Genomic DNA, 24242 nt, shown 5'->3' on the forward strand with positions numbered 1-24242 from the left:
ATTTTGTCAAATGCCTTTGCCAAGGCGAGGTATGCTGTGTGCACAGATTTCCCCTTGTCAATGGCTCTGGTCACATTTTCAAATAAATCCAATAGGTTTAACAGGCAGGATCTGCCCTTGAAGCCAAGTTGGGTTGGATCCAAGATTTGAAGGTCGCTTATTTCTTTATTTATGAGGTCCATGATGATACATTTCATGGCCTTACAGATGAGGCTGGTCAGACTTATGGGTCTTTAATTCACCATGTCTGTTGCTAAGCCACCTTTGTGGAGGGGAATAACTTTTGCTGCTCTCCATTTTGCAGGAACAAAGCCTGTGGATAGGCTATGATTGAATACGGTACTTAATGACGATCCAGTATAGGTTCAAAGGAGTTTACTAGGCTAATGACCACAAGGGCTTATTCCAAATCTCTGATGAGTTCTGATATCCTTGAGAAGTGTAAGCATGGGCCTGGGAGATGGACCATTTATAGGTTACCTGTTTGCATTAGAGACATAAGTGCCAAATCAGGGACGAATTTCCAGTTTCCCATCTAATTAATTGTCAAAGTTGCACTTGAATTGGATTAAGGAGGAACTCTGCTTTACATGGATCAGGAACCTGTTCCATAGATGGGGTAGTCTCTGGGATATATACCTATCTCTTCAGGGGGTCCTATGTATATCACAGGCAAGGTTTAAGTCTTTAGAATCAGAAATTCTGGTACTGTTTGTTTTGTGGATTTGCAGGAGGTCCATCAGAGTGGGGTCTGACAATGCCCTGTATGCCAGGCATAGATCTTCCCTCAAAAACCTGTAGGAGACAAAATACAGGGATAGGGCCTTGAGGTGGTCTGCATAGGACTTATTACTTATTCCCTGTATTCTTTTAGTGAGGAACCTCTGTGGGCATTCCAGTTGTTGGATATGCCTGGTTAGGTACATACCAAAAGGGGCACTGTACTCAATGACAGGTCTGATGAATGCTGAATACAGTGGGACAATGGCTTCCTTGGACTTAGATGCCATACCTTTGTTTATAAGTTGTGCAACATAGAATGATTTCCTCACCACTGTAGATATGTGACGATCAAAGGCTAGAGTACTATCTATGTGTGTCCCTAAGTCCCTGACTACTGGGTCAGCTTTGTCAATATCCTTACAAACTGGTCTAGTGTCACCTTCACTCCCAAGACTTCTATTCACACATGAAATATCAGAATTCCTTCCTCCTTCAATTATCTCTAAAGATCATTTATTGAAAATGCAAACCAAGACTAAAAATATTTCCATCATGGGACCTGACAATGTACCTGGCTGCTTAATTAATAACATGTCCTTGCAGACACCCTCCTTAAACTGATTAACTGAAGCTTAACTATTGGTTTTGTTGCTAATATGTGGTGCACTGCAGTGGTGATGACCTCCCCCCATAAGGGTAGCCTTAAAATAAGCCTGGATAATTACAGACCTATCAGCCTTACAAGCTGTGGAATGTATTATAACTGACCTGACAAACTATGACAACAAGAACCTTATTAGATTTGCTCCCCAACGTACCTGCTTTGTAAAGGGTAGAGCCTGTTTATTTAGGTTGATGAACTTCTTCAAAAGGGATATGGAGACTCTAGATGGTGGCCATGCAGTGGCTGTGGTTAATCATGATGTGACCAAGGCCTTCAATACCATTCCTCGTGCTGGCATATTACATAAACTAAATGTTTTAAAAATCAACCCACATTTGATTAGATAGATAGTAAACTGGGTGAAAGACAGAACCCACACACTAAAGTTGCTTATGCCTCATCTGGAGGTATTATTAGAGTGTTCTTCTGAGATCAGTGCTGGGACCTTTTTGTTTTTTGGTATTTACTTCTTAGATCTCCAATCAGAGAACAAAGACCTTTGGCTAACAAAGTTTGCAGATGACTGCATACTGGGTCTTGTTAAGTCTCCCTAAGACATACAGGCCCTCCAGAATGAACTCTTCCTAATGCTATACTAAAAATGGGATCAAACTACATGCTAAAACGTGTCGTATCATCACTTTTGCTAGGCAACCCTTCTCCTCATTAGGTTGTTTAGACAACATTCTGTCACAAAATTAAAATATACTCATGGAAATATGTGCTTGGGTTGATAGCTACTCTCTTTTGACCATTATGTGATAATGTTTTCAGGAAATCCTTTTATTTAGCCAAACTAATTGGCAAAGGAAAATCATTAAGGTCTAAAGAAGTGATCACTCCCTTGTATTCAGAATTGCTCAGTCCAGTTATTGAGTACAGTGCTCATTTGAGATTCATATCACTAAATATAGCAAACAATTACACCCCAAAAGTTCTTACAAATAAACACCACAGGAGAGACTGGAAACTCAAGCCTTTTATCCAATATTTTCTAGACTTTTGAGGGAAGATCTCTGTCTCACTTTCCACACCATTAGAGACCTGATTGTCATGGATATTTTGTATCGCCACAAGTCCAATATCGCTACCAATACTAAAATCAGTGACCTAAATCTTCAACAAGAGATAAAGAAAACAAGGTGGATAACTATGTTTCTAATAACCCAGCAGCTCCTAGACATACGGAATATACTTCATCTGCATTTTAAGCAGCATGACTCACAATTTTTCTTTTAATATAATTAGATGACTGGATGGGTTTTCAAAAATTTACTCGAGATTTGACTGTAATTTCCCTTCTGGAAAGAGGAGGTCCTACCCAAGAAAGGGTACAGACAAGGCTTGATTATAGGTTCATAGATTAGTACTAGGCTAACTGCCCTTGCGAGCCATTTTAAGCCTAGCCAATTATCCTCTGTGAGATTTAAACCGAGTACTTTGTGTTTGTAAGGCAAACACCTTAACCATTAGGCCACCTTCCCAACCCTTATTTATAAGACTCAATGCCCTAGGGATATCTATCAATCTATGAATCATATGACTAGCTAGAAAACCAATGTTGTTTTCTTCTCTGTTCATTTTAACATAAAACTCTGTCAGCTATCAGTACTTTAAGAAAGGGCTAGTGTTATTCAGGGCTAGTTTGAAATAAATGTAGAGTTGATAATAGCTTCATAAAGGACATTGAGGCAGACTTCAATGCATGTTAATATTGCTTGTCTTGAAGAAACTTGTAAAACAGAATAAGAATATCAGCAGTAACGTTCACTGAAATTTAGCAGACTATGAGTAGATTGCTTGGATGTAAACTGACCATTGAATAAAACACTCTAATGAAACAATTATTTTATGTATGTATGCATGTATGTATGTATTTATTTATATATTTATTATTGGTTAATTTGTGTAAGACTGCTCATCCATAAATGATTTTCATACATAACCAGGCCACAAGGACACAGGTAAATACTATCTATCTATATATCTATTAGACACTTTTGTGTAGCTGGCCTGTCAGTATGTTTTGGGAGATAGGAGGACACTAGATTAATCAGTGACAAGAATGTTCAGGCATTGAACATGCATACTCCAAACTGAGAGGGGCTGAAAATCCGGACTGAAACCCAGACCCTGGAGTGCTGAGTCAGAGATGTTACTGGTGAGGCACTTCACTGCCCACCTCCCACCACTGAGCTACCAAGGTAGCTATCAGCTCGGTGCAGACTTGATGCCTTCCATATTCTGCTCTTGCTGGCAAACTTCTATTAAATCCCTAACAATTGCTACGATAGGGAAACATGCAAAAAAAAACAAAACATTAATATGGTTACACTGAATGCATTTTGAATTAATTTAGGTACAGCTGCATTTTTTTATCCTTGAAGTATCACAGAGAAGATTGTAAAAGTTGCAGATCTGAACAGTTTCCATGATGCAGGAAGTTATGATTTAGAGACATGTTAGCAGCAATTAGGAAAAACCTGATTACTGGCTAATTTGCATGCCCTTGAATTGCTCTTAACTACCACTAGTGAAAATTAATATTGGTACCTCACAAATCAAATTGGCACACTCACATCCTCCTTTACTCTCACACACACACACACACACACACACACACACACACACACACACACGCACACACACACACACACACACACACACACACACACACACACACACACACACACACACACACACACATATATACCTTACCTGATCTGAGCAGAGAGAATCTCCCGGAGGTATCATGTTTATCTTATTTTTTCCTGTATAAATCACTGATGAATGTAGTGAGTCAATAATGCCAGACATACCATCTTCTTATTCAGAAAATGCATTGTGTTGTTAGGCCTGCTGCTCTAATTATTTAAGTGACTCTACATCATATATGAAAAACTTTTCCCTGATGTCATCTCTGAATCTCTTGGATGTGTAAATGCCTTGCCACAGGCAGATCTGAAAATGAGAGCACATCGCTAATTAGCATAGATTGCTCTCTCACAATGTCTCATTAACATAGCTAGCCCACTGTAGTGCTGTACTCCTTGTCACAAAGCCTCCCTATACACCAACTCAACCCATCACCTTCAGCTGTCTGTCCCTGATTTTACATGACATTGCTGCGGTTGCCTTTAATAGATGCCCTGTCCCTTGTAACACATGGACTGTTGCAATAATTGCATAATGACAAATATTAGCATTTGAGAATGATTATTATTATTATGCTAAAACTCCCCACTATGCTAACTGATTTATTGGGTCTATATCACGTTATCAAAAACCCGTATCATCGAAAGCTAGAAGACCGACATGTATAGCGTCAACTAAGTTAACAGCGAATGTACAAAACCGCGAAACGTGAAATGTCGAACTGTCATGGTTGGCCCATCAGCGGTATAGCTCCGTAAGGTAAATGTGCGATAGTTACAGACCTTAGGGTTAGGGTGCGGATTAAGGTAAGTGCATAGATAGGTAATGTATGTAAGGTTTAGCATAGGGTTAGAAGTAGGGTTTTGTTAACTGTATGTGTGTGGATTATTTGTTTTGTTTGGGTATATGTCTGTAGGGTAGGTGTGCGATAAATACGGACTTTAGGGTTAGGGTGTGGGTTAAGGTAAGTGCATAGATAGTAATGTATGTAAGGTTTAGTGTAGGGTTAGTAGTAGGGTTTGGTTTGTGTATGTATGTGTTTTATTTATTTATTATGTTTGGGTATATAGTATGTAGCGCGCAGTGGTGTTGGCCGACTATGATGGTTCAAGATCTGAAAAGTTGCGGTTTAGGATGTTCAGCATATTTGCGGTTTGGGCTGTGTGTGTGTCATGTTGTGGTGTTCGATGATACGGGTTTTTGATAACATAATATAGACCCAATTTATTAGTGTAGTAGGTTAAATCTGTTGCTTTGTTTGTCAAGGGTGAGCGGTTCAGAAATTTTCCACCTCTTTTACTTCATTTTTTTATTTTTTATTTTCAAAGACGTATGTAATATTTTAGAGATAATGCTGGCATCTAGTGATGCTGTAGAGGTTACCACACTATGTGTGAGTGCAGAGTTTGGAGAGTTTTTTTAAGAGCTTTAGGGCACTCTGTATGGATTGTCCCTGGTGTCTATGCCACCCCACCCCTGGCTTCTTTTGTGCTGCAAAATTTTATTCTATGATTTCTTAAGTGCCTTTAAGGCACAATTTAAAGAATTATTCTTGATATCTAGGGTTCCTGCTGTCCCACGTCTTTCATGCTGCAAAACTTTGTTCTATGATTTTTTTAAAAGGCACAATGTGAAGAGTTATACCTTGTGTCTAGTGCCCTCCCAAAGCTGCAGAATCTGTTCATTAGTCTATGGGAATGTGAAGGTGTGAAAGCCTACTCCTCACACACACACACACACACACACACACACACACACACACACACACACACACACACACACACACACACACACACACACAAGTATTCACACAGCTTCCCCAACCAATAGTGCTCATAGGCACTCTCATCCATCAACACACACACACACACACACACACACACACACACACACACACACACACACACACACACACACAAACACGCACACACACAAAACCCTACCCTACTGCCAAACAAACCACTCTTCTGTGACCTCCCAGGCAGACACACACACTCATTCATACATACATACACATTCACACACAATGCAATACTACCTGTCTGCTAAAATCCCTGGAAATTACCTTTAATATGATTATGTAAACATGAGCTTTTCCCAGTGTTTGTTAACATGGGTGGACAACATAACTTATGCATCTGAGCAATTCTTTGACTTTTTAAGTGGCTTAAAGGCACATTGTAAAGAGCTATCCCTCGTATTTACTGGTGCCCCAAAGCGGTGGGATTTGTTCATTAGTCTATGGGAGTGTGGAGATATAATAGGTTGCTTCTCACACACATACACACAGACACACCCACACACACGCGCACACACACACGCGCACACACACACACACACACACACACACACACACACACACACACACACACACACACACAAAACCCAACTTACCCTACAACTAAATGTACCCCTCTACTGTGACCTCCCAGACCTACACGCACTCATACATGCAGCCACATACATGCATACATGCACAGACACCCCACCACTACCTGTTTGCTAAACTCCCTGGGACTTACCGCTAACATGATTGGGTGGACATGAGCTTCTGGCATTGCTCATTAACATGAATAGCCAATGTAACTGATGCAGTTGAACAGTTCTCTGAATCTCTCAGCTGTGTAAATGCCTTACCACAGGCATTATCTGTGGAACAGAGCACATGGCTAATTAGCATGGGCAGCTCCCACAATGCCTCATTGGCATTTATGGCAGGCCAGAGAGTCAACCCACTGTAGTACCACACAGCTTTGTCTTGTAATACTGTGGCATAGCTGTCACAGAAATGGAAACGGTTGCCAAAAGGTACATATCATACATACACCTCGCAGTAACCTTTCTGAATTCAGCTCCATTGTCTTCTAAGTGCCCATTTCATTGTTCAGCAGTTAGCTGGATTTACCTACTGGATATATGACAATAACATTTATGAAAGCAGCTGTTTTGCAAAAATTTTTTCAGTGTCTAAATACAGCTTTCCCTACCCAGTGTACTTATTCAATCAGGGATAGTTTACTGATGGGTATTTTTTGGAGTGCCAAGACATTGAGATGAGCTATCAAAAACAATATAGCAATGGAATCCATCTTGTTGCACTGAAGAAGCTTTCTCCAGGTAAATGCAAAGTGCATAAATACAAAGTAATCAAAATCCTGATGTAAACATCTCACACAGGGGTTTAAACTCACCTGCATCCCATGTCAGATTCTGTGCTCCCATACCACCTCATACTATTATTCACCAACTCAAATAAGACCACACAACCAAGGAAACACATTATCAGTCTATATTATGTGCAAAAGGCCATCTCCAGTGACTGGAGGACTTTAGAGGAATATGATTATCAGTATAAGTGGTTAGTTGGCACTGAACATGCAGTCCTTCGATAAACTGTCATGCTGCCAACACATTATTCTACCTAACAGATAACCTGTATTTGCTGATGTCTCAATATGTTTTTCCTACACCCCAGGAGATTTATCTTATGCCTCTTTGTTTCATATTTAATTCCACTACAATTTTAATCCATAAAATCTCCATGAAAACCACTGCAGTCATCTCCAATTTTCCATGTAACAAAAAGGGCTGTACATTATTTTTCAGCTATTTTATTACTGTCCTCAAGTTGTCATCTTTTTTCCTTATTTCTAGATAGTTCATCTCCTCAAAGCTGCTACTCTTTATGACTTGGTTAATTTATCTTCATTTCTTAACTGATTCCATTATCTGCTCATGTTTGCAGTGTAGACAGTACTTTCTTTGAATTCATGTACAGTTATGTAGAATTTTAACATTATTGCGCTATCATTTAGGTAGTCTCCTGTCCATACATATATTTGCATGTGTTATCTGCAGATCTGGATACAGAACTACAAATGTGATCTTCTAAGTTTAGTGAATTCATCTTGTAAAGAGGAACATATAGTTTATTCTTATTTTTTTTTACCTGTTAAAAAGTAAAACAAAGAATGACACTTTTAATTGGTTTTGAGACGTACAAAGGTAAACATGTCAGCTCTCCTTTAGTGCCATTGTTTCTGGGGCTACTTAACCATAGTTATAACAGAGGAAAGGTAAGGTAAGATAATGTCGTAAAGGGATGTACTTCCAAAATTGGAAGACACCTTAGCTGAAGCTGTTCATTTATGCCTGACAAACTGAATGACTGTCTGTTTAAATAATCATAGCTCGGTGGAAAAATGACTCCGCAGCTAAACCTCTAAATCTATGATGTTGCTAAATCTTGATGTTAAATTAAAAAAAACAGATTAACAGGAAATGCCTTCACTTTGCCAGGCTTGATTAAATGTGTTTTGGCTAACTACTCAAAACAAATAGCATTAATTTCAAAGACAGGTGAATGTGTGCGTAGGTGTGCATGCACTGCAGGATGTTTGCCAATTGTATGATTATACTGCATGATTACTGCATGCAGAGGAACCACTGCTGACTCCTAGAGTGATGGTTAGATAGCCACCACTATCCACAGAGTTTACATGTCAAAGGGAGGAAACAGAAGTAAGTAGTCAGGTCTTTCTTTCATATCACACATACACAACTACAGACAATGTAGAGTACATGCCCCACATACTGCATGTCTTGGGAGTGTGGAAGGAAACCTAAGCACCACAAGAAGACCCACAAACACAGCAATACAGTGAGAACATGCTGTAGCCACATAAACACCCCTAGCTGATAATCTAACTGGAGAACCTCTTGATGTGAGGTGACAATCCAAGTAATTATTTAACAAATATAACATTTTATGGCTCGATACTTGCAGTAACTCTGCCTCATTTTGCATCAAATCAGTTACCAAAGTGCCACTGACATGGCTGCAGGATCAATGCGGGTTAAACTAGAAATGTAGTTTAAGCTTCTTCACTAGTTCTGAGAGTATTTGTATGGTCATATATTTCTTGTTTTCCATGCACTTATTACAGTAATTCATGTAGTTGAAAATTGTGTCTAGATTTAGCGATGGCACAATAATATCTTGTCTTTATGGTTAATGTCATGCCAGTTGGATGAGCCAGAAGAAGGTGAGAGATCAATAGGGCATCACTGATCATATCACACTATGGTTCATTTCCCTTATGTATGGTTCATTAGGGCAACAAAAATGTTGGTCAGAAAATAAGTGATGGCAAACAGTGCATTAAGATAAACATTAAGAAGTAACATTAGTAGAAGAGGAAATATCATGTGTGGAGCTTTCGGTAAATTAGTTGAATAAGTATAGAAGACAGGGGATTCCTGAATAAGGAAAAGAGATAGTGGGAAGCAGAAGCAAGTGGTTTGGATAAAGAAGCACTTAAGATATGTAGATCAATATGTGTGCATATTCCTTTAAGAAGCTATCAAGGGCTTGCACAAGTGTATAAATACTGAGCACGTGCAAGCTATATTGCCATTTTGTAGTTAGCTGTTGAGATGTAAGCATGTATGTATGTAAGGTCTGTCTGTTAACTATTTTGTTCTTACCCCAAACAGTGAGTGGTTCCACAGACAAGTATTAAATCACCAAAACCCACGAACAAAGCAGAAGGCAGGCACTTCTGAAGTAAAATCAACAAAATTTATTACAAAAGGTTAGCGCTTTTGCAGTGATCAACACCGCTTCCTCAGACAAAGAAACAACATTAAAATACTATATATATATATATATATATATATATATATATATATATATACACACACACAACCATTCAAATTCACTTAACCAACCCATATACTAAAAAATCCCTCCAAAATCCCTAATTAATTATATCACACAATTTAAAGAAATACAATCCAAAAACACAAAATATATGCTCACTTAAGCTTTCTAGACTTCAATGCAGGTTTAATAGGGACACAATCATTCAACCCATGTCCCATGTGGGCTCCCAACCTTAAGATACATTGCAACTCATTTTCTTCGGTCTTGTTGGTAATGTCCCCCAGTCTAATGGTCTCAGTCAAAACATGCAAAACTTGGAAAAGAAAAATGTGCTGACTACCAGACGAGATGGTATGCTTGGCTAAGGCACTATAATCAAAGCCCCTCCTAGTGCAATACAAGTGGTCCCTCACCTGCTCCCTAAGACGTTGATTAGTCTTACCCACATAGAATCTGAAGCATACTGCACAATGTGCCACATAGACCATGTTCACAGTATCACAATTTGCTGAGACCCTTAACTGCCAGAGATGTCCAGTTTCTGGATGCTTAAAAAATCTGGATTCATCTATGTACTGACAGTACACACAAGTACCATATTTGCGGGTACCTGTCACTGATCTATTCAAAAGATCATATACTCTGGGGTAACACAAACATTGCTTCACGTTTCTTTTATTCTTGTGAATAAACCTAGGGTGTGGACCTACTATACCTGATGTCTTCTCATCCACTAATAAGATGGGCCAATTTTTTCTAACTATTTCCTTAATTATGCCCACATCCTGTGTATAGGATAAAATCACAGGAACCTGGAAGCTGGCTGAATGCTCTCTTACTACTCTCACTTGATCAGAAAAATGAGGTTTCGCCCGTCCTCCCCTTTCATTCAAAACTTTAATGTGTGCCCGATTTATTTCATCTGCAGTGTACCCCCATTTCATGAAAGTGTTTTTTAGGTGATCCAACTCATCAGAGAGTTCAGTCTCCTCACAAGACATACGTGAAGCCCTCAGGGTTTGTCCAATCATTATGTTAGTAAAGATGTGTTGGGGATGCATGCTTTTTCTATGCAAAAAAGCTGGACAATAACAGTCCTTCTTATGTAGTTTCATAGAAAATCCATCCCTCTTCCTAAATACAGTCGCATCTAAATAGTCAATACTCTCTTTAGATTGATTCATTGTAAACTTAAGGAAACTACTACTCCTATTTAAACTCTGAAAGAATTCTAGGAGATCATGTTCCTCACCTTGCCAAGCAATAAAGAGGTCATCGACAAAACATCAATAAAAGCACACTTTAGAGTTGCTTCTACTTAATATATGTTATTGTTCCCATGCCACCATAACCAGGTTGGCATATGGGTTGGCGCAACTGGTGCCCATGGCCACACCTGCTTTCTGCCAATAATAGGTATCTTTAAACAAAAAACATTGTGTTCAAAGACCAATTCCAGTAACATGTAGAGAAACTCTACATGTTGCAACTGCAATTTACCATGTCTAATTAGGATGGCCTTCACCATGCTTATGCCCTCCTGATTAGGAATGCAAGTGAAATGAGAAACTACATCTATAGTGACTAATACATCAATCCTAACACCTGTAGACCCTGTAGTAACCATGTACAGATCATTAAGAAACGGCTCTGTGTCTTTCAAGACTGCAGAAAAATCTTTCAAAACCTCTCTGAGTTGTGAGTGTAAGTAAATGGAGATCGGCCCGGTCAACCAGCCACCTCCAGCTACAATGGGTCTAAACATAGGATGGGTTGGATGCTTATAGATTTTAGGGAGACCATGCAACTGGGGTACCAACGGTTCATCAACTTTAAAAACTCAAACAGTTCCTTACTAATAAGTCCCATACACAAACTCTCATGTAATGCATTCAAAATATGTTCTTTCATCAGAAAAACTATTTCAGGCTGTACAGTGCAATACACATTCAAATCTGATAGCATTTTACAAATTTCTCCATAGTAATGGTCCAAATCTAACACAACTATGGGTCCACCCTTGTCTGAGGGACGAATCACTATGTTCTTATTACATTGTAAGTCATGTTGCTGTTCATTAATAGATATATTACTCCTAAATGTATATGTTCTTCCTGCATTGAACAAATCATAAACATCATTCTCACATGCCTGTAGAAATACCTCAACATTGTGTGGGAAAGTTGGTACACAGACACTTGATTTTTTAAAAAGTTGTTTTTCCATATGTTCATTATCACAAAATAACATTTTGAGAGCTACATTGTGTGTAAATAAATGTAGTTCAGCTAAACAATCACTCAAGTCCATTCTAATAGAAGGTATAAACCCCAAACCTTTCACCAATAAAGTATATTCAGCTTCCTTGAGAATGTACGTTGAAATATTCCAGACTAGCCCTTGTTGCTCAAGCCACACATTTTCTTCAGTGATCTCATTTGATTCAGCCCTGGGGGCTCCTTCCATTTCTGACCACTTTGCTGTATATCCTGATCATTGGATCTGGTTCTCCGACTGCGAAATGGAAAAGGTAAAACTGGATGCCAACCTGGTTATGGTGGCATGGGAACAACAACATATATTAAGTAGAAGTGACTCTAAAGTGTGATTTTATTGATGTTTTGTCGATGACCTCATTATTGGTTGGCAAGATAAGGAACATGATCTAGAATTCTGGTTGCATATATATATATATATATATATATATATATATATATATATATATATATATAGTATTTTTAATCTTGTTTCTTTGTCTGAGGAAGTGGTGTTGATCACTGTGAAAGTGCTAACCTTTTGTAATAAATTTTGTTGATTTTACTTCAGAAGTGTCTGCCTTCTGCTTTGTTCAAGTTTTTGCTGATTTAATAGTTTGGTCTTATGTTAAGATGCTACTATCCATCCTGATGTGTTTCTATGTATTAAAGCATCTAAACGAACCCCCCCGCCTGCTTGTTAGTAATGTTAGAGAAGGATGAGCAACATGGTGTCAGAATCAGCATATCAAAAGGGCATGAAGTTTGAGGCAGCATGGCTAAAATGACTTAAGGCACTTGCTTAGAACTGGTGGAATATAAATAAGTGAATAATTTCTAAAATGTGCATACTTCACAAAACAGTTCTGAAATGAATTTAAGATATTAAAACTTGCTCAGCACTATTTCTTTTTCACATAATATGAAACGAGGCATTCAGAACATTCTAAATGATATTCACATAAACCAATATATATGACACTGATAAAAATATTCAAATTACTACGGAAAATGTTTGAAATAAAGTCTGAATTGCATAAGATGAATAAAATAAAGGGAACTGACCGCATTTTCGCAAAGCATGTATTTTTCGTATAAAGCAAAGATATTCGAGTTATCAGAAGTGTATAAGGTTTTTACATGTTTGTGTAGTGTTACAGTAAAGCTATTTCACAAAAGTACACCCATTACAAGACATAGATTGCAAAGTACAGCCATTACAGACCATATTTCACAGAATACGGCCACTATAAAGCATATTTTGCAATGTAAAGTGTTTTGAAGAGTTTATTGTGAATTTGAATGTTGTTACAAGTTCACAGAACAGTTTGTTCATATAATTACAAGGTCCATATTTTCAGTGTTTTGTGTATACTTTGTGGGCATGGCAGATGGATTTCAAAAACCCAGTGCACTTGTGTTTGACAGAGACAGTAATATTGCTGAGAATTGGAGAGTGTTTGACCAAGAGCATGACATTTTCATACAGGCTGCATTTTCTGATAAAGATGACCATACAAAGGCATTTATTCTACTTAATTTAGCTGGGTCAGAAGCCATAGAAAGGGTATCGATCATTTGTGTATGCACCTGCTATCTATACAGGAGAGGGGAAAACCATCATATTGTACCGGCTGAGTCAAGGGAGGCCCCAGACTGCTTGATATGTAAATTTAGAGAAATGTGTAAACCCCCCCCCCCTCCAGACAAATGTTACAATGGAAAGGCACTTATTTTACACAAAGGATCAAAAGCCTGGTGAAACTTTTGTAGCATATATAACTTGACCTGAGAAATAAGGCTAAAATGTGCAGATTTGGTGATTTAAGGGATGAGTTGATAAAGGACAAACTTGTGTGTGGTATAAAAGATGATGCTGTGATAAAGGTTTTATTTAGTGACAGTGATTTAACTTTGAATAAGGCCAGTGAGATTTGTCAGATATACGAGCTAACAGAAAAGCACACAAATATGCTTACAAATAAGAGCATCTCTAGAAAGCACAGTGATAAAACTCATGTTGATAGTATGCAGCACGTGGTTAAAAGAAACAGGCAATCCAAATGAAAACAGCAGTTGGAGAATAAAATACCTCAATGAAAAACAGAAAACTAAAAATAAAACAACAATGAGGTAACAAACACAGTTCTGGTACAAAATAATTTATTCAATAAAATAAACAACAGTAAAGTTTTTGCGTCTAACACAGATGATTCATCAGACATAACCACCTACATTTAGACCACTTTATACTTTGTGTATAAAAAATCCTTTAGCGTAAATCAATACCCTAATAACCTTATAGTTAAGAATAAATAATAAAGCATAAAACAATAATTCATAATGCAAGAACTCACTATTAAAAATAACTTATAAAAGTCTACATGTTGATTGCATACTTCACTTTAAAGAGGTAGGTGGCAGCAGAGCCATAACAATTGTAATACCTGATGTAATAACTGATATACTGGATGAATACAAAAAACAAACAAACAAAAAAAAAACAATAGAAGTTTTCCTGACTCTCTTGAATCTCAGAAATGTTCCTCATGATAAGCATCTTGGTTCATCTGCTCAGAGACTTCTGTTGGGGCAAACTAAAACCACACTACAGATTTATAGTCAATTGTTGGTCTCATGTGTCAAGAACAATAGGTCAGTGAAAACCAATCTGTTGAAGAAGCATTTAACCCAGAAGTCCTACTATGATAAGACCAGCAAACTGCTCAATCCATTACGAGAAGTAGTAAGATTCAAATGTCTAGAGTTTATGATCAGATTGGTGCTGTGAAGAGTATTTGCTCAGAGTGAGATCATACATTGTGGAATCACAAAGAGCAGACTTTAGGCACAAAAATGTAATAATGGTGTCTGTGCTGGTACCATAGCACATAGCCTGTGAGAAAGACTCTTTAGCTCAGAGTGAGTTGTGTTTCAATTCCTGAGGAAGTTCCAGAGGACATTCTCATTCGTGTGATGAATCCAGAAGTTCCTAATACGAGTTGTGCACCACAGATTGTACCTGTTGCTAAATTTGGTCCCAACTGTTATGTTACGAGATATGGTCGCATCTCTAAACCCTGTAACAGATATGAGGCAACTTGGACATGAACATTATCTTTTGTTTCCAATGTATATAGTAATGCATGTCTACCTCTGATATCATTTTGTATAAAGGGCAATCTTTTTAAGAGGAAGGATGTAGATCAATATGTGTGTATATACCTTTAAGAAGCTATCCAAGGGCTTGCACAAGTGTGTAAATACTGAGCATGTGCAAGGTAGACTGCCATTTTGCAGTTAGCTGTTGAGATGTAAGCATGTACGTATGTAAGGTCTGTCTATTAACTAGTTTGTTCATACTTTAAGATGCTGCTACCCATCCTATGTTTCTATGTATTAAGGCATCTAAAGAAAACCTCCCGCCTGCTTGTCATTAATGTTAGAGAAGGACGAGTGACAAGACAGATACTATAAATAAAAAGAAAACAACTGTAAGGCATATCTAAAGATAAAAAAATCTGGCAAATATCGTCCTGCAAGCTATTGTATTACTATAGAAGGAAATGGTTGGTGGAATAAGGCAAAGTAAAAAAAGTTACTCTAATGATGGTGAAGAAGAAAAGCATTGGCTGGTCTTGTTGAATGAAGGGGTAAAGATTCTGAAGAACAAATATAATCAATGAATGGCTTTTTCAGTTGGGTATTTTCAGAGAATTAGCAAGGGAGTATGAAAATATGGGAGAATCACGTGTCTACAGATGGGGTAAGATAGACAGATTAGAAGTGTCAAAGGAAAAACAAATGAAAATTGAGAAAAGGTAAGGAGACACGCTGTACTAAAGCAATGATTGAAAGTGATTGCTGAGCTACTAATTAAACTATGAAGTTTGTCCATGGAAACTGAAATGGTGATGCATGATTACAAGATGGAGAAAAAGCCAATTCCCTTGCCCACAGAGAAGTGACCATATCTATTTATTTGTTTTATTACTGATATTCATTAAATTTAACTTAGAATTTAGATGGCTGGATCTGTGTATATTAAGCAATTAGTGCTAGTGCTGCTGTATAATGAGAGAAAGAAATCTGCCTGTGTCTTTAAGTTACTGTACTAATGTTTACTGTTTCTGACTTATTTATTTATCTGAAATAAGTGAATTTATATTTCCACTGAGTTGTTTTGTCAGAGAAAGGAACTCAGCTGTGTTCTGGTAAAATCTTAGTATCCAGGATATTTACTGGTGTTACTGATTGACTGTCAGCTTCTTTCTTCCTTTTTTTTTAAATTGCTGGGATTTGCATGTCTCTGTACTCCACCTGAATATTCATCTCAGAGCAGTATATCTTGCAGCAGTAGGACACAGTGGAATCTATAGACAAAAGTGTGATGTCCCCACTTGGAGCCAGTAATCAAGGAGATGGACTCCTCACCAGTGACACTGGAGAGAGAAGTTTCTCTTGGAGCAAAAATGGATGCATCCAGTATTTCCAGATGCATCTCTCTGCATCAAGCACAATTTCCATTAAGAGCACAAAGAGAATACATTCAGCCTGGGGTCTGGGTTTTGTCTCTGTCTCTCCCTGGGTCCCCAATAAGGCTCCCCACTGACACAGCTGCAGAGTCAAGTCCTCAGTCAAACATCCAAGCCAATCCTCCACCACTCTCTCTGTGAAACCAGTGCTTCGTGTCCCTCATCCAAGTATCTGACACACACAGTCTTTGAGATTTGATTTGCACACACACACACAGACACACACACACACACACACACACACACACATATGCATGCATACACATCTGGGAAAGGCTAGCACAGGTTTACTAGCTATGCCCCCTTCTGCCAAGACTATAAGGTAGTTATTGCCAACAGACACTCCCAAGCAAGCAACTCTAAGGCTGTTACAAAGATGTCCAATTATTCTGAGTGAAATTAATATTAATACGAATGGTATTTTGACCAATGCAGTAAGGCTTTCAGGAGTGGCCACCGAGTCAAAAAGATATGAATACTCTCAATGGTTAAAATACTCTCTAAAGGACAAGCCACAATAAAAAAATAAAATGTATTTAATAATAATAATAATAATAATAATAATAATAATAATAATAATAATAAAAGAACATTAAAATACTAAATATCTATTTACATAAACACCAGAGTTTCAATCACAGGAAATATTAAAAATAACACAGGTGGACAGGTTCACACAGTTACAGAAAAACAATACTTAACTAATCTCACTATATTTTTCTAACTGATCTCAAGAGTTGCTATTCCCTGGTTACTTACTAGACCATAGGAAGATGAAGTAGGTGAGTGATCCTTCAATGTCAGGTTCCAAAAGCAGACTGTTCTGAGACTTCAATCTCACCTAGTATTAAACATTATTTTTGTCCTAGATTACAGAAGGACATCATATACATCTTGTTATCTGACGTCTGGTTCTCATGCACCCCCCCCCATTGGTAGAAGCTGTCAGGAGTTATCACATAGGTGTCAATAGTACACACACACAGCCTTGCTAAGATCTGTTGCGGCTCCTGGAAGTCATAAAACCATAAAACTATTACACTCTTCCTAATAAACCATACTTCTTAGGATAATGCTTCTCTGGCTTTATTCAAAACTGTGAGATAACTTCATTATGGCCTAGGCCCAGTAATTTAACTTTTTACTATTTTTAAAGTTTGAGATTAATTTCTTCACTTCTAGTATCCTCTGTTAAAACATATACATTTAAACAGTTACAATAATGCATGTGTTGATACATTTTTAACAAAAACAACTTTACAAATAAATTTTTAAACACAAGCATCTGTATAAATCAGTTTGATATACAAATGACATATAATTTTTTACAAAATTTCAGCTAGCTGTGCTGGCATATGCTACACATCCCCAGCCCTACTTCTCATGGCATAGCTGGCAATACCTCAGATCATCACAACAAGTTCTTCAAATTAAGTTGTTACTATAACCTTACCATCCCTCTTTACTTTTTCCACTCAGCACCAGTAATTTATGTCTGTGACTGTAAGGTTTCTCTACCACCAATACACTGCTGTGGAGTGGCCAAGTGCTGCTTTTGCTAACAATCTTCTCCATTTTTGCTTTTGCTAACAACCTTCTCCATCCAGACTAGCCCAGGTTTGCTACATTGTGCAAAGTAACACATTTTTGCCTGATCTCATCTATATCACAAACTCCTCACACCAGACTAAGCTGTGCTAGATAGGACACTGTATATGCAATGCATGGCTGGAGTTGATCTCACATGTCTCCAGTACTTCTGTATTCTCAAATCCCCTGTCTAGGTGCTTATGTAACCTAATCAAGTCACATTCTTAATCAGCCTAATACATGTCATCTCACCATTTATACTCCTCACCCTAGTTTGCTGTTCTGTTAGAACAAGGTACCTTGAGAAAGTGTTAACCAGCAGCTATTTACTACTGCCTCCACTATAATCCAACTATGAGGTGAGTTAATGCCACATTACACCTGCTGTGTGGCACATGCATGCATTTTTAGAATATTTCTCAGACTGTAGTTAGTTTCATAAGTAAATAGTAAACTATCAGTCTGCAGATTATTACAAGCCTAGCTGATAACCAGAGTTCAGAAAGAAGTCCTGAACTTTGTATTTGTAAGGTAAAGAGCCTAACTTTTATGCCAATGCATCCACTCAAATATCCATAATGTGGATTCAAACCCTGCACTTCTTGTGCTATTCATCAGAACATACTTCATTAACAAATTCAGCCACTAGTTATCCTTAAACTGCAGTACTATTACTTAGACATGCTGTTTTCTTTTTTGTCTAGCTCATGTATATATTTTGATTCTCTATTTGTATCTTAGTTCAAAAGCCTATTGTGCTATTTCTTCTTTATTTTTGAAAACTTGCTGTGTTATTTCTCCTTTATATATTTTTTTATTTTATAGGGCATTTCTCCCTGTAATTTTGATAAAAGCAGCTTTTTTCTTTGACTATCCTAGACAACAAAAAAAAAATAGATAGGTAGATAGATAGATATAGCTAGCTGGATAGCTAGTTAGATAATTAATAAATAAATAAAATAAATAAATAAATAATACATAAATGCTTATGCTGGAGTCTAGCCTCTTATTTACACTCATATATACCATACATGAGGTTGTCGGTGTCTACTGTTCCCATGCTTCTACCTTTCACTTATCAAAAGAAAAGCTGTTTTAATTTGTAATACTTAAATAGTCTCTTCTCAAGCCTCAAATGTCCCAAAGACGAAACCTTGACTCCCTAACTCCTTAGCAGGATAATTGTCCTTGTCTTCCATTTCTAATTTGTGCTAACAATATGGGCTTAGTAATTTCTAATCACTCTTCACCCCTCCTAGACAAAGACCTACAAGCAGACTTCCTGTTCCCCATTGTATTGAATTAACAGCAAACACTTCTGCTAAATTCTACCAAAAACAAAACTGTGCCCTTTGACACTACTATGAAATTCACCAAAATATTCATGACACCTTGAATTTTAAGTAACAAAGATACTCCAGTATAAAGTATGACTTCTTTTAAGTACCTATGCATCTGGTTTGATCCCTCTGTCAACTTCAATCAAAACATCACTCGTGAAAAGATAAAGTCACTTCTCTTCCCATCAGTAGTTTTAGCCTCTAAAATAAACAGTTAAGCAAATTTTTTCATCTCCAGTAATATGTCATTTCATCATCATGGTGATACTGCCAAAGGGCACCCTCTCCCAATGGTGGCAGTGTCAAAGGGCACCCTCTTCCCATCTTATGTTCACCACTGCACAGTTCTTGAAAAAGGTCAAATAACTATCAAACAGAGGTGTGACCTACTAGTTGGTCCTCATTTATGCAGTCAACTAAATGTCTCCTAAGACAAAAATACTTCTGACATCCTGAGAAATCATAACCACTCAGGGCCTTTCCTTCAAACTACCAGATCCAGGCTCCACAGTACTGACAGCTATTTTTCCTTTTGTAGGCTGCAAACACAATGAATCTCTTCAACCCTTCCTTAAAGACACTAAGTCATGCACACAGTTCAGATCACAGCTCAAATCACTTTTACAAAGTAAGCACTGGGTAAGTAGCTTAGCTCAGGTCATATTATTTAAGAACCTTCATGTTTACGTTTACCATTTACTCACGCATCTCTTCCCCTTCCCCACATTTTTGGGTACCTATTATTAGCATAATTCACATACTGTTTCGCCGTTGTACAAATTGCATAATACTTGCTGTTTTTGTAAGCAGGCTGTGAATGCTTGTATTTTAGTCTTCTATACATTGTTATCATTGTGATCTTCATTCTTTTACTATATGCATATCTTTTTTCCAACAATCATTAGTAACATCTTTTTGATGAGACTGACATTCGTCTACTGTGATCTGTGCACTACCCTGGTTACCAAATTTAAAGAAATAGTACCTTATACACTACACCTCTTTATCTACTTATCGCAAGCACTATCCTGAGAAGTCAGCATACTGCCCCAGCTGTGTCATTAAAGCATCATGAGCCCGCTAAAACCAAAAGAAATCTCCTAACTGTAGACGATTCCATACTACAGCCCACAGATACCCCAGTCACCTGACTACTAAGATAGGTGATGGTGAGCTGCCTGTTAGGAGCAAGCATAAGGAAGGTAACTGGGGCGATTAAGTCCCTTCACCCCAGAGACACCAATCACATGGTCATTATTCAAGTAGGTTCCAGTGCTGAAACAGCACATTTTCTTTTCCAGGGTTCCAGGCTCATCACTCAATCAAACCCTCTACTGTGGGCATCTCTGCAACATGGGATGGTGTATACATTTTCCTCCATGACTGTATTGTTTCAAGATTTTGTATGGTTAGACAATTGGGCACTTTTAACATCATATCAGAGATCCTGTGTCCATTTCTGTAAACTTGCTGGGGACCGAGAAAGGGAGAGTTGTCTGCTTGTGAAAGAATGGAATTGAGATTTTCTTAACCAATCAGCAACGGAAGTATTTGATTATGGAGAAACATGCATGGTGGGTAGAGAAATATATTTCACAGCTAGAAGTAGAAAATGTTATACTGTGCTGAAGAAAACATGATTTCATCTATATGGTATATAGACCGTGGTATAAAAACTTAGGGAATGATAGATTATAGCTGTATCAAGATAGCTATAACAAGTTTGAAGATGATCTAGAAAGTACTAGGACACGTGACTCATGGCTGGTACTTTCATTCAGTACCATATACCTACAGTGGATATAAAAAGTGTACCCACCCCTGTTAAAATGCCAGGTTTTTGTGAAATAAAAAATGAGACCACAATAAATAATTTCAAAACTTTTCTCACCTTTAATGTGATCTATAACTTGTACTATTTAATTAAAAACCAACAAATCTTTTAGGGGAAAAATGTAAAAAATAAAAAAAACATGCAATAAGCTGGTTGCATAAATGTGCACACCCTTAAACTAATACTTTGTTGAAGTATCCTTTGATTTAATTACAGCATTCAGTCTTCATGGGTACACACCCGCCATCAATTAAATAGACTCTGATTAACCCCAAATAAAGTTCAGCTGTCCTAGTAGGATTTTCCTTACATTTACTCAGCTGCCTGCTACAGCAAAAGCCATGGTTCACAGAGAGCTTACAAAGCATCAAAAGGGTCTCACTGTTGAAAGGTATCAGTCAGGAGAAGGGTACAAAAAAATTTCCAGAGCATTGGATATACCATGGAACACAGTGAAGGCAGTCATCAAATAGTGGAGAAAATATGGGACAACACTGACATTGCAAAGAACTGGACATCCCTCCAAAATTGATGAAAAGATAAGATGAAAACTGGTCAGGGAGGCTGCCAAAAGACCTACAGCAACACTGAAGGAGCTGCAGGAATTTTTGGAAGTACCGGTTGTTTCCTACATGTGACAATGATCTCTTGTATTCTTCATATGTCTGGGCTATGGGGTAGGGTTGCAAGATGGAAACCTTTTCTTACACAGAAAAACATCCAGGCCCAGCTACAATTTTCAAAACAATACATCAAGTCTACCAAAAGTATGTGGGAAAATGTGTGTCTGATGAGACCAAAGTTGAACTTTTTGGCCACGATTCCAAAAGGTATGTTTGGTGCAAAAACAGCACTTTACATCACCAAAAGAGCACCAGCCACATAGTGAAGCATGGTGGTGGCAGTATCATGCTTTGGGATTGCTTTTCTTCATTTTGAACTGGGGCTTTAGTCAAGGTGGAGGGAATTCTGAATAGTTCCAAATACTAGTCACTTTTGGCCCAAAACCTTCAGGCATCTGCTAGAAAGATGAAGATGAAGGGGGACTTCACCTTTCAACATGACAATGACCCTAAGCATACATCCAAATCAACAAAATAATGGCTTCAACAGAAGAAAATTAAAGTTTTGGAATGGCCCAGCCAGAGCCCAGCCCTAAATCCAATAGAAAATCTGTGGGGTTATCTGAAGAGGGCTGTGTACAATAGATGCCCTCACAATCTGACAGATTTGGAGCACTTTTGCAAGGAAGAGTAGGCAAATATTGCCAAATCAAGATGTGCCATGCTGATAGACTCCTACCAAAGAAGACTGAATGCTGTAATTAAATCAAAAGGTGCTTCAACAAAGTATTAGTTTAAAGCTGTGCATACTTATACAACCAGCTTATTGTACATTTTTTATTTTTTATATTTTTTCCCTTAACAGATTTGTTTGTTTTTCAATTGCATTGTACAGGTTATAGGTCACATTAAAGGTGGGAAACATTTTGAAATGATTTATTGTGGTCGCCTTTTTATATCACAAAAACCTGGCATTTTAACAGGGCTGTGTAAACTTTTTATATTCACTGTATTTATACACAAGAATCTGAAAAGAAACTCTGTTGTAACTTTAAAAACATTCAGTGCTCAAATATCTTAGAATTTTGAGCTCAGTATTATACAACATTTACATAATTGCATGTCAATAATTGGGTACTACATCCCCTCTTTGCAAGTGAATTTTAAGCCTTTTGGTTTTAATCTAATTTTCTTGTAGTTATTTATTTCCCCAGCAGAATATTACATTTTATCAATATTAAAACAACAAACTCACTTTATTCATCTATCTCTGTAGCTAAGAGCCCATTAAGGACAACATAACAGTTCCAGCAGGAGTACCTCCAAGTATGCTGACATCTGATAAGGTTGTTTTTATCTGTTACAGGTTCCTGCATCATCTACAATACTAGATATTAAGAACAAGTTCCGCACAACATGTAAGTGCTTGTTATTTTTTTTAATTGTGCACCTATTCCTGTAACTTATCCTTAAGCCAGTCTTCTACCTTTTTGTATATATTGGAATATCAACATTAAAAACAAAAACAAAGTATTACTTTCAAAACATTGTATTTCTGTTTATAACTAGATATTGTTCTGTGCTTTAACTTTTGCCTCAATAACCCCTATTTCCTTAATAAATAAGGAAAATCTAGTGACTGCAATACATATTCTCATTTTGTTTGATGATTGCTATAAGACCTTTTTTGTCAGAGTTACAAATGAAAATGCATGTTATTTTGAATAAAATAAAATATTATTAGAAAAACTATTACAGACATTTGCAAATTCCCATGAACTTCTTAAATTAATAAGTGGAAGGTGAGGCAGTTGAAAGTAAGATGAGTGGAAACTGCTGCTTTTAATGAAAAACACACGTGGCATTGCACTGAACATGCTAAAGTAGCTCATATGAGTAAGGCACAGTGTAACAAAGCTTAATGCGATTGGTCTTCATCTCTGGGTCATAGGTCTGATCCAGGTTTCTAACTGCTTTCAAGTAAGAATCTACTTTGTCTGCCACATCTAAGTAGCTTTCTTTTATTTGTATTTTTCTAGGCTCCCAAAAATTCAGTTTAGATTTTTTGGCTATTCCAGTTTGTAAGTGAATTTGTATTATGGAGCCTTTCCTCAGTGCTGTACTTACATTATAGTTTTTGCCTCAGTAAGATAAGCCTTATTAACAGATAAAAGCCTAAGATAATTTTAACTACATCTTTTTTTTAGGCTTATGTTCTTAACTCATGACTTCATAAAACAGGTCTATCAGTTAACTGAAGTACTTTCTGGGCTTCTAGCATCTGTACAATAACAATTTTATTGAATTCTGCCTTTCTGTGAAAGAAAACAATATGATCGTTGCTATTCAATGGGGGATAAAGTGGCCCACCCATGCAATGGACTTAAGTACATGTACCTCTTTATTTATGCAGTTACC

General features: G+C 37.4%; 1 protein-coding gene across 1 annotated transcript in view; it reads left to right on the forward strand.

Annotated features, from left to right (window-relative positions):
- TECRL (trans-2,3-enoyl-CoA reductase like) overlaps nt 1–24242 on the forward strand; it is a 1073904-nt gene that overhangs the window by 135621 nt on the left and 914041 nt on the right. The window contains exon 2 of the mRNA XM_044060983.1: nt 23191–23242. Within this exon, the coding sequence (XP_043916918.1) occupies nt 23191–23242 (52 nt within the window). The remainder of the gene's footprint in view (nt 1–23190; nt 23243–24242) is intronic.

The sequence above is a fragment of the Protopterus annectens genome, chromosome 2.part0, assembly GCF_019279795.1.
Source record: "Protopterus annectens isolate FY-2018-M chromosome 2.part0, PAN1.0, whole genome shotgun sequence".
In the NCBI taxonomy this organism is placed as follows: Eukaryota; Metazoa; Chordata; order Ceratodontiformes; family Protopteridae; genus Protopterus; species Protopterus annectens.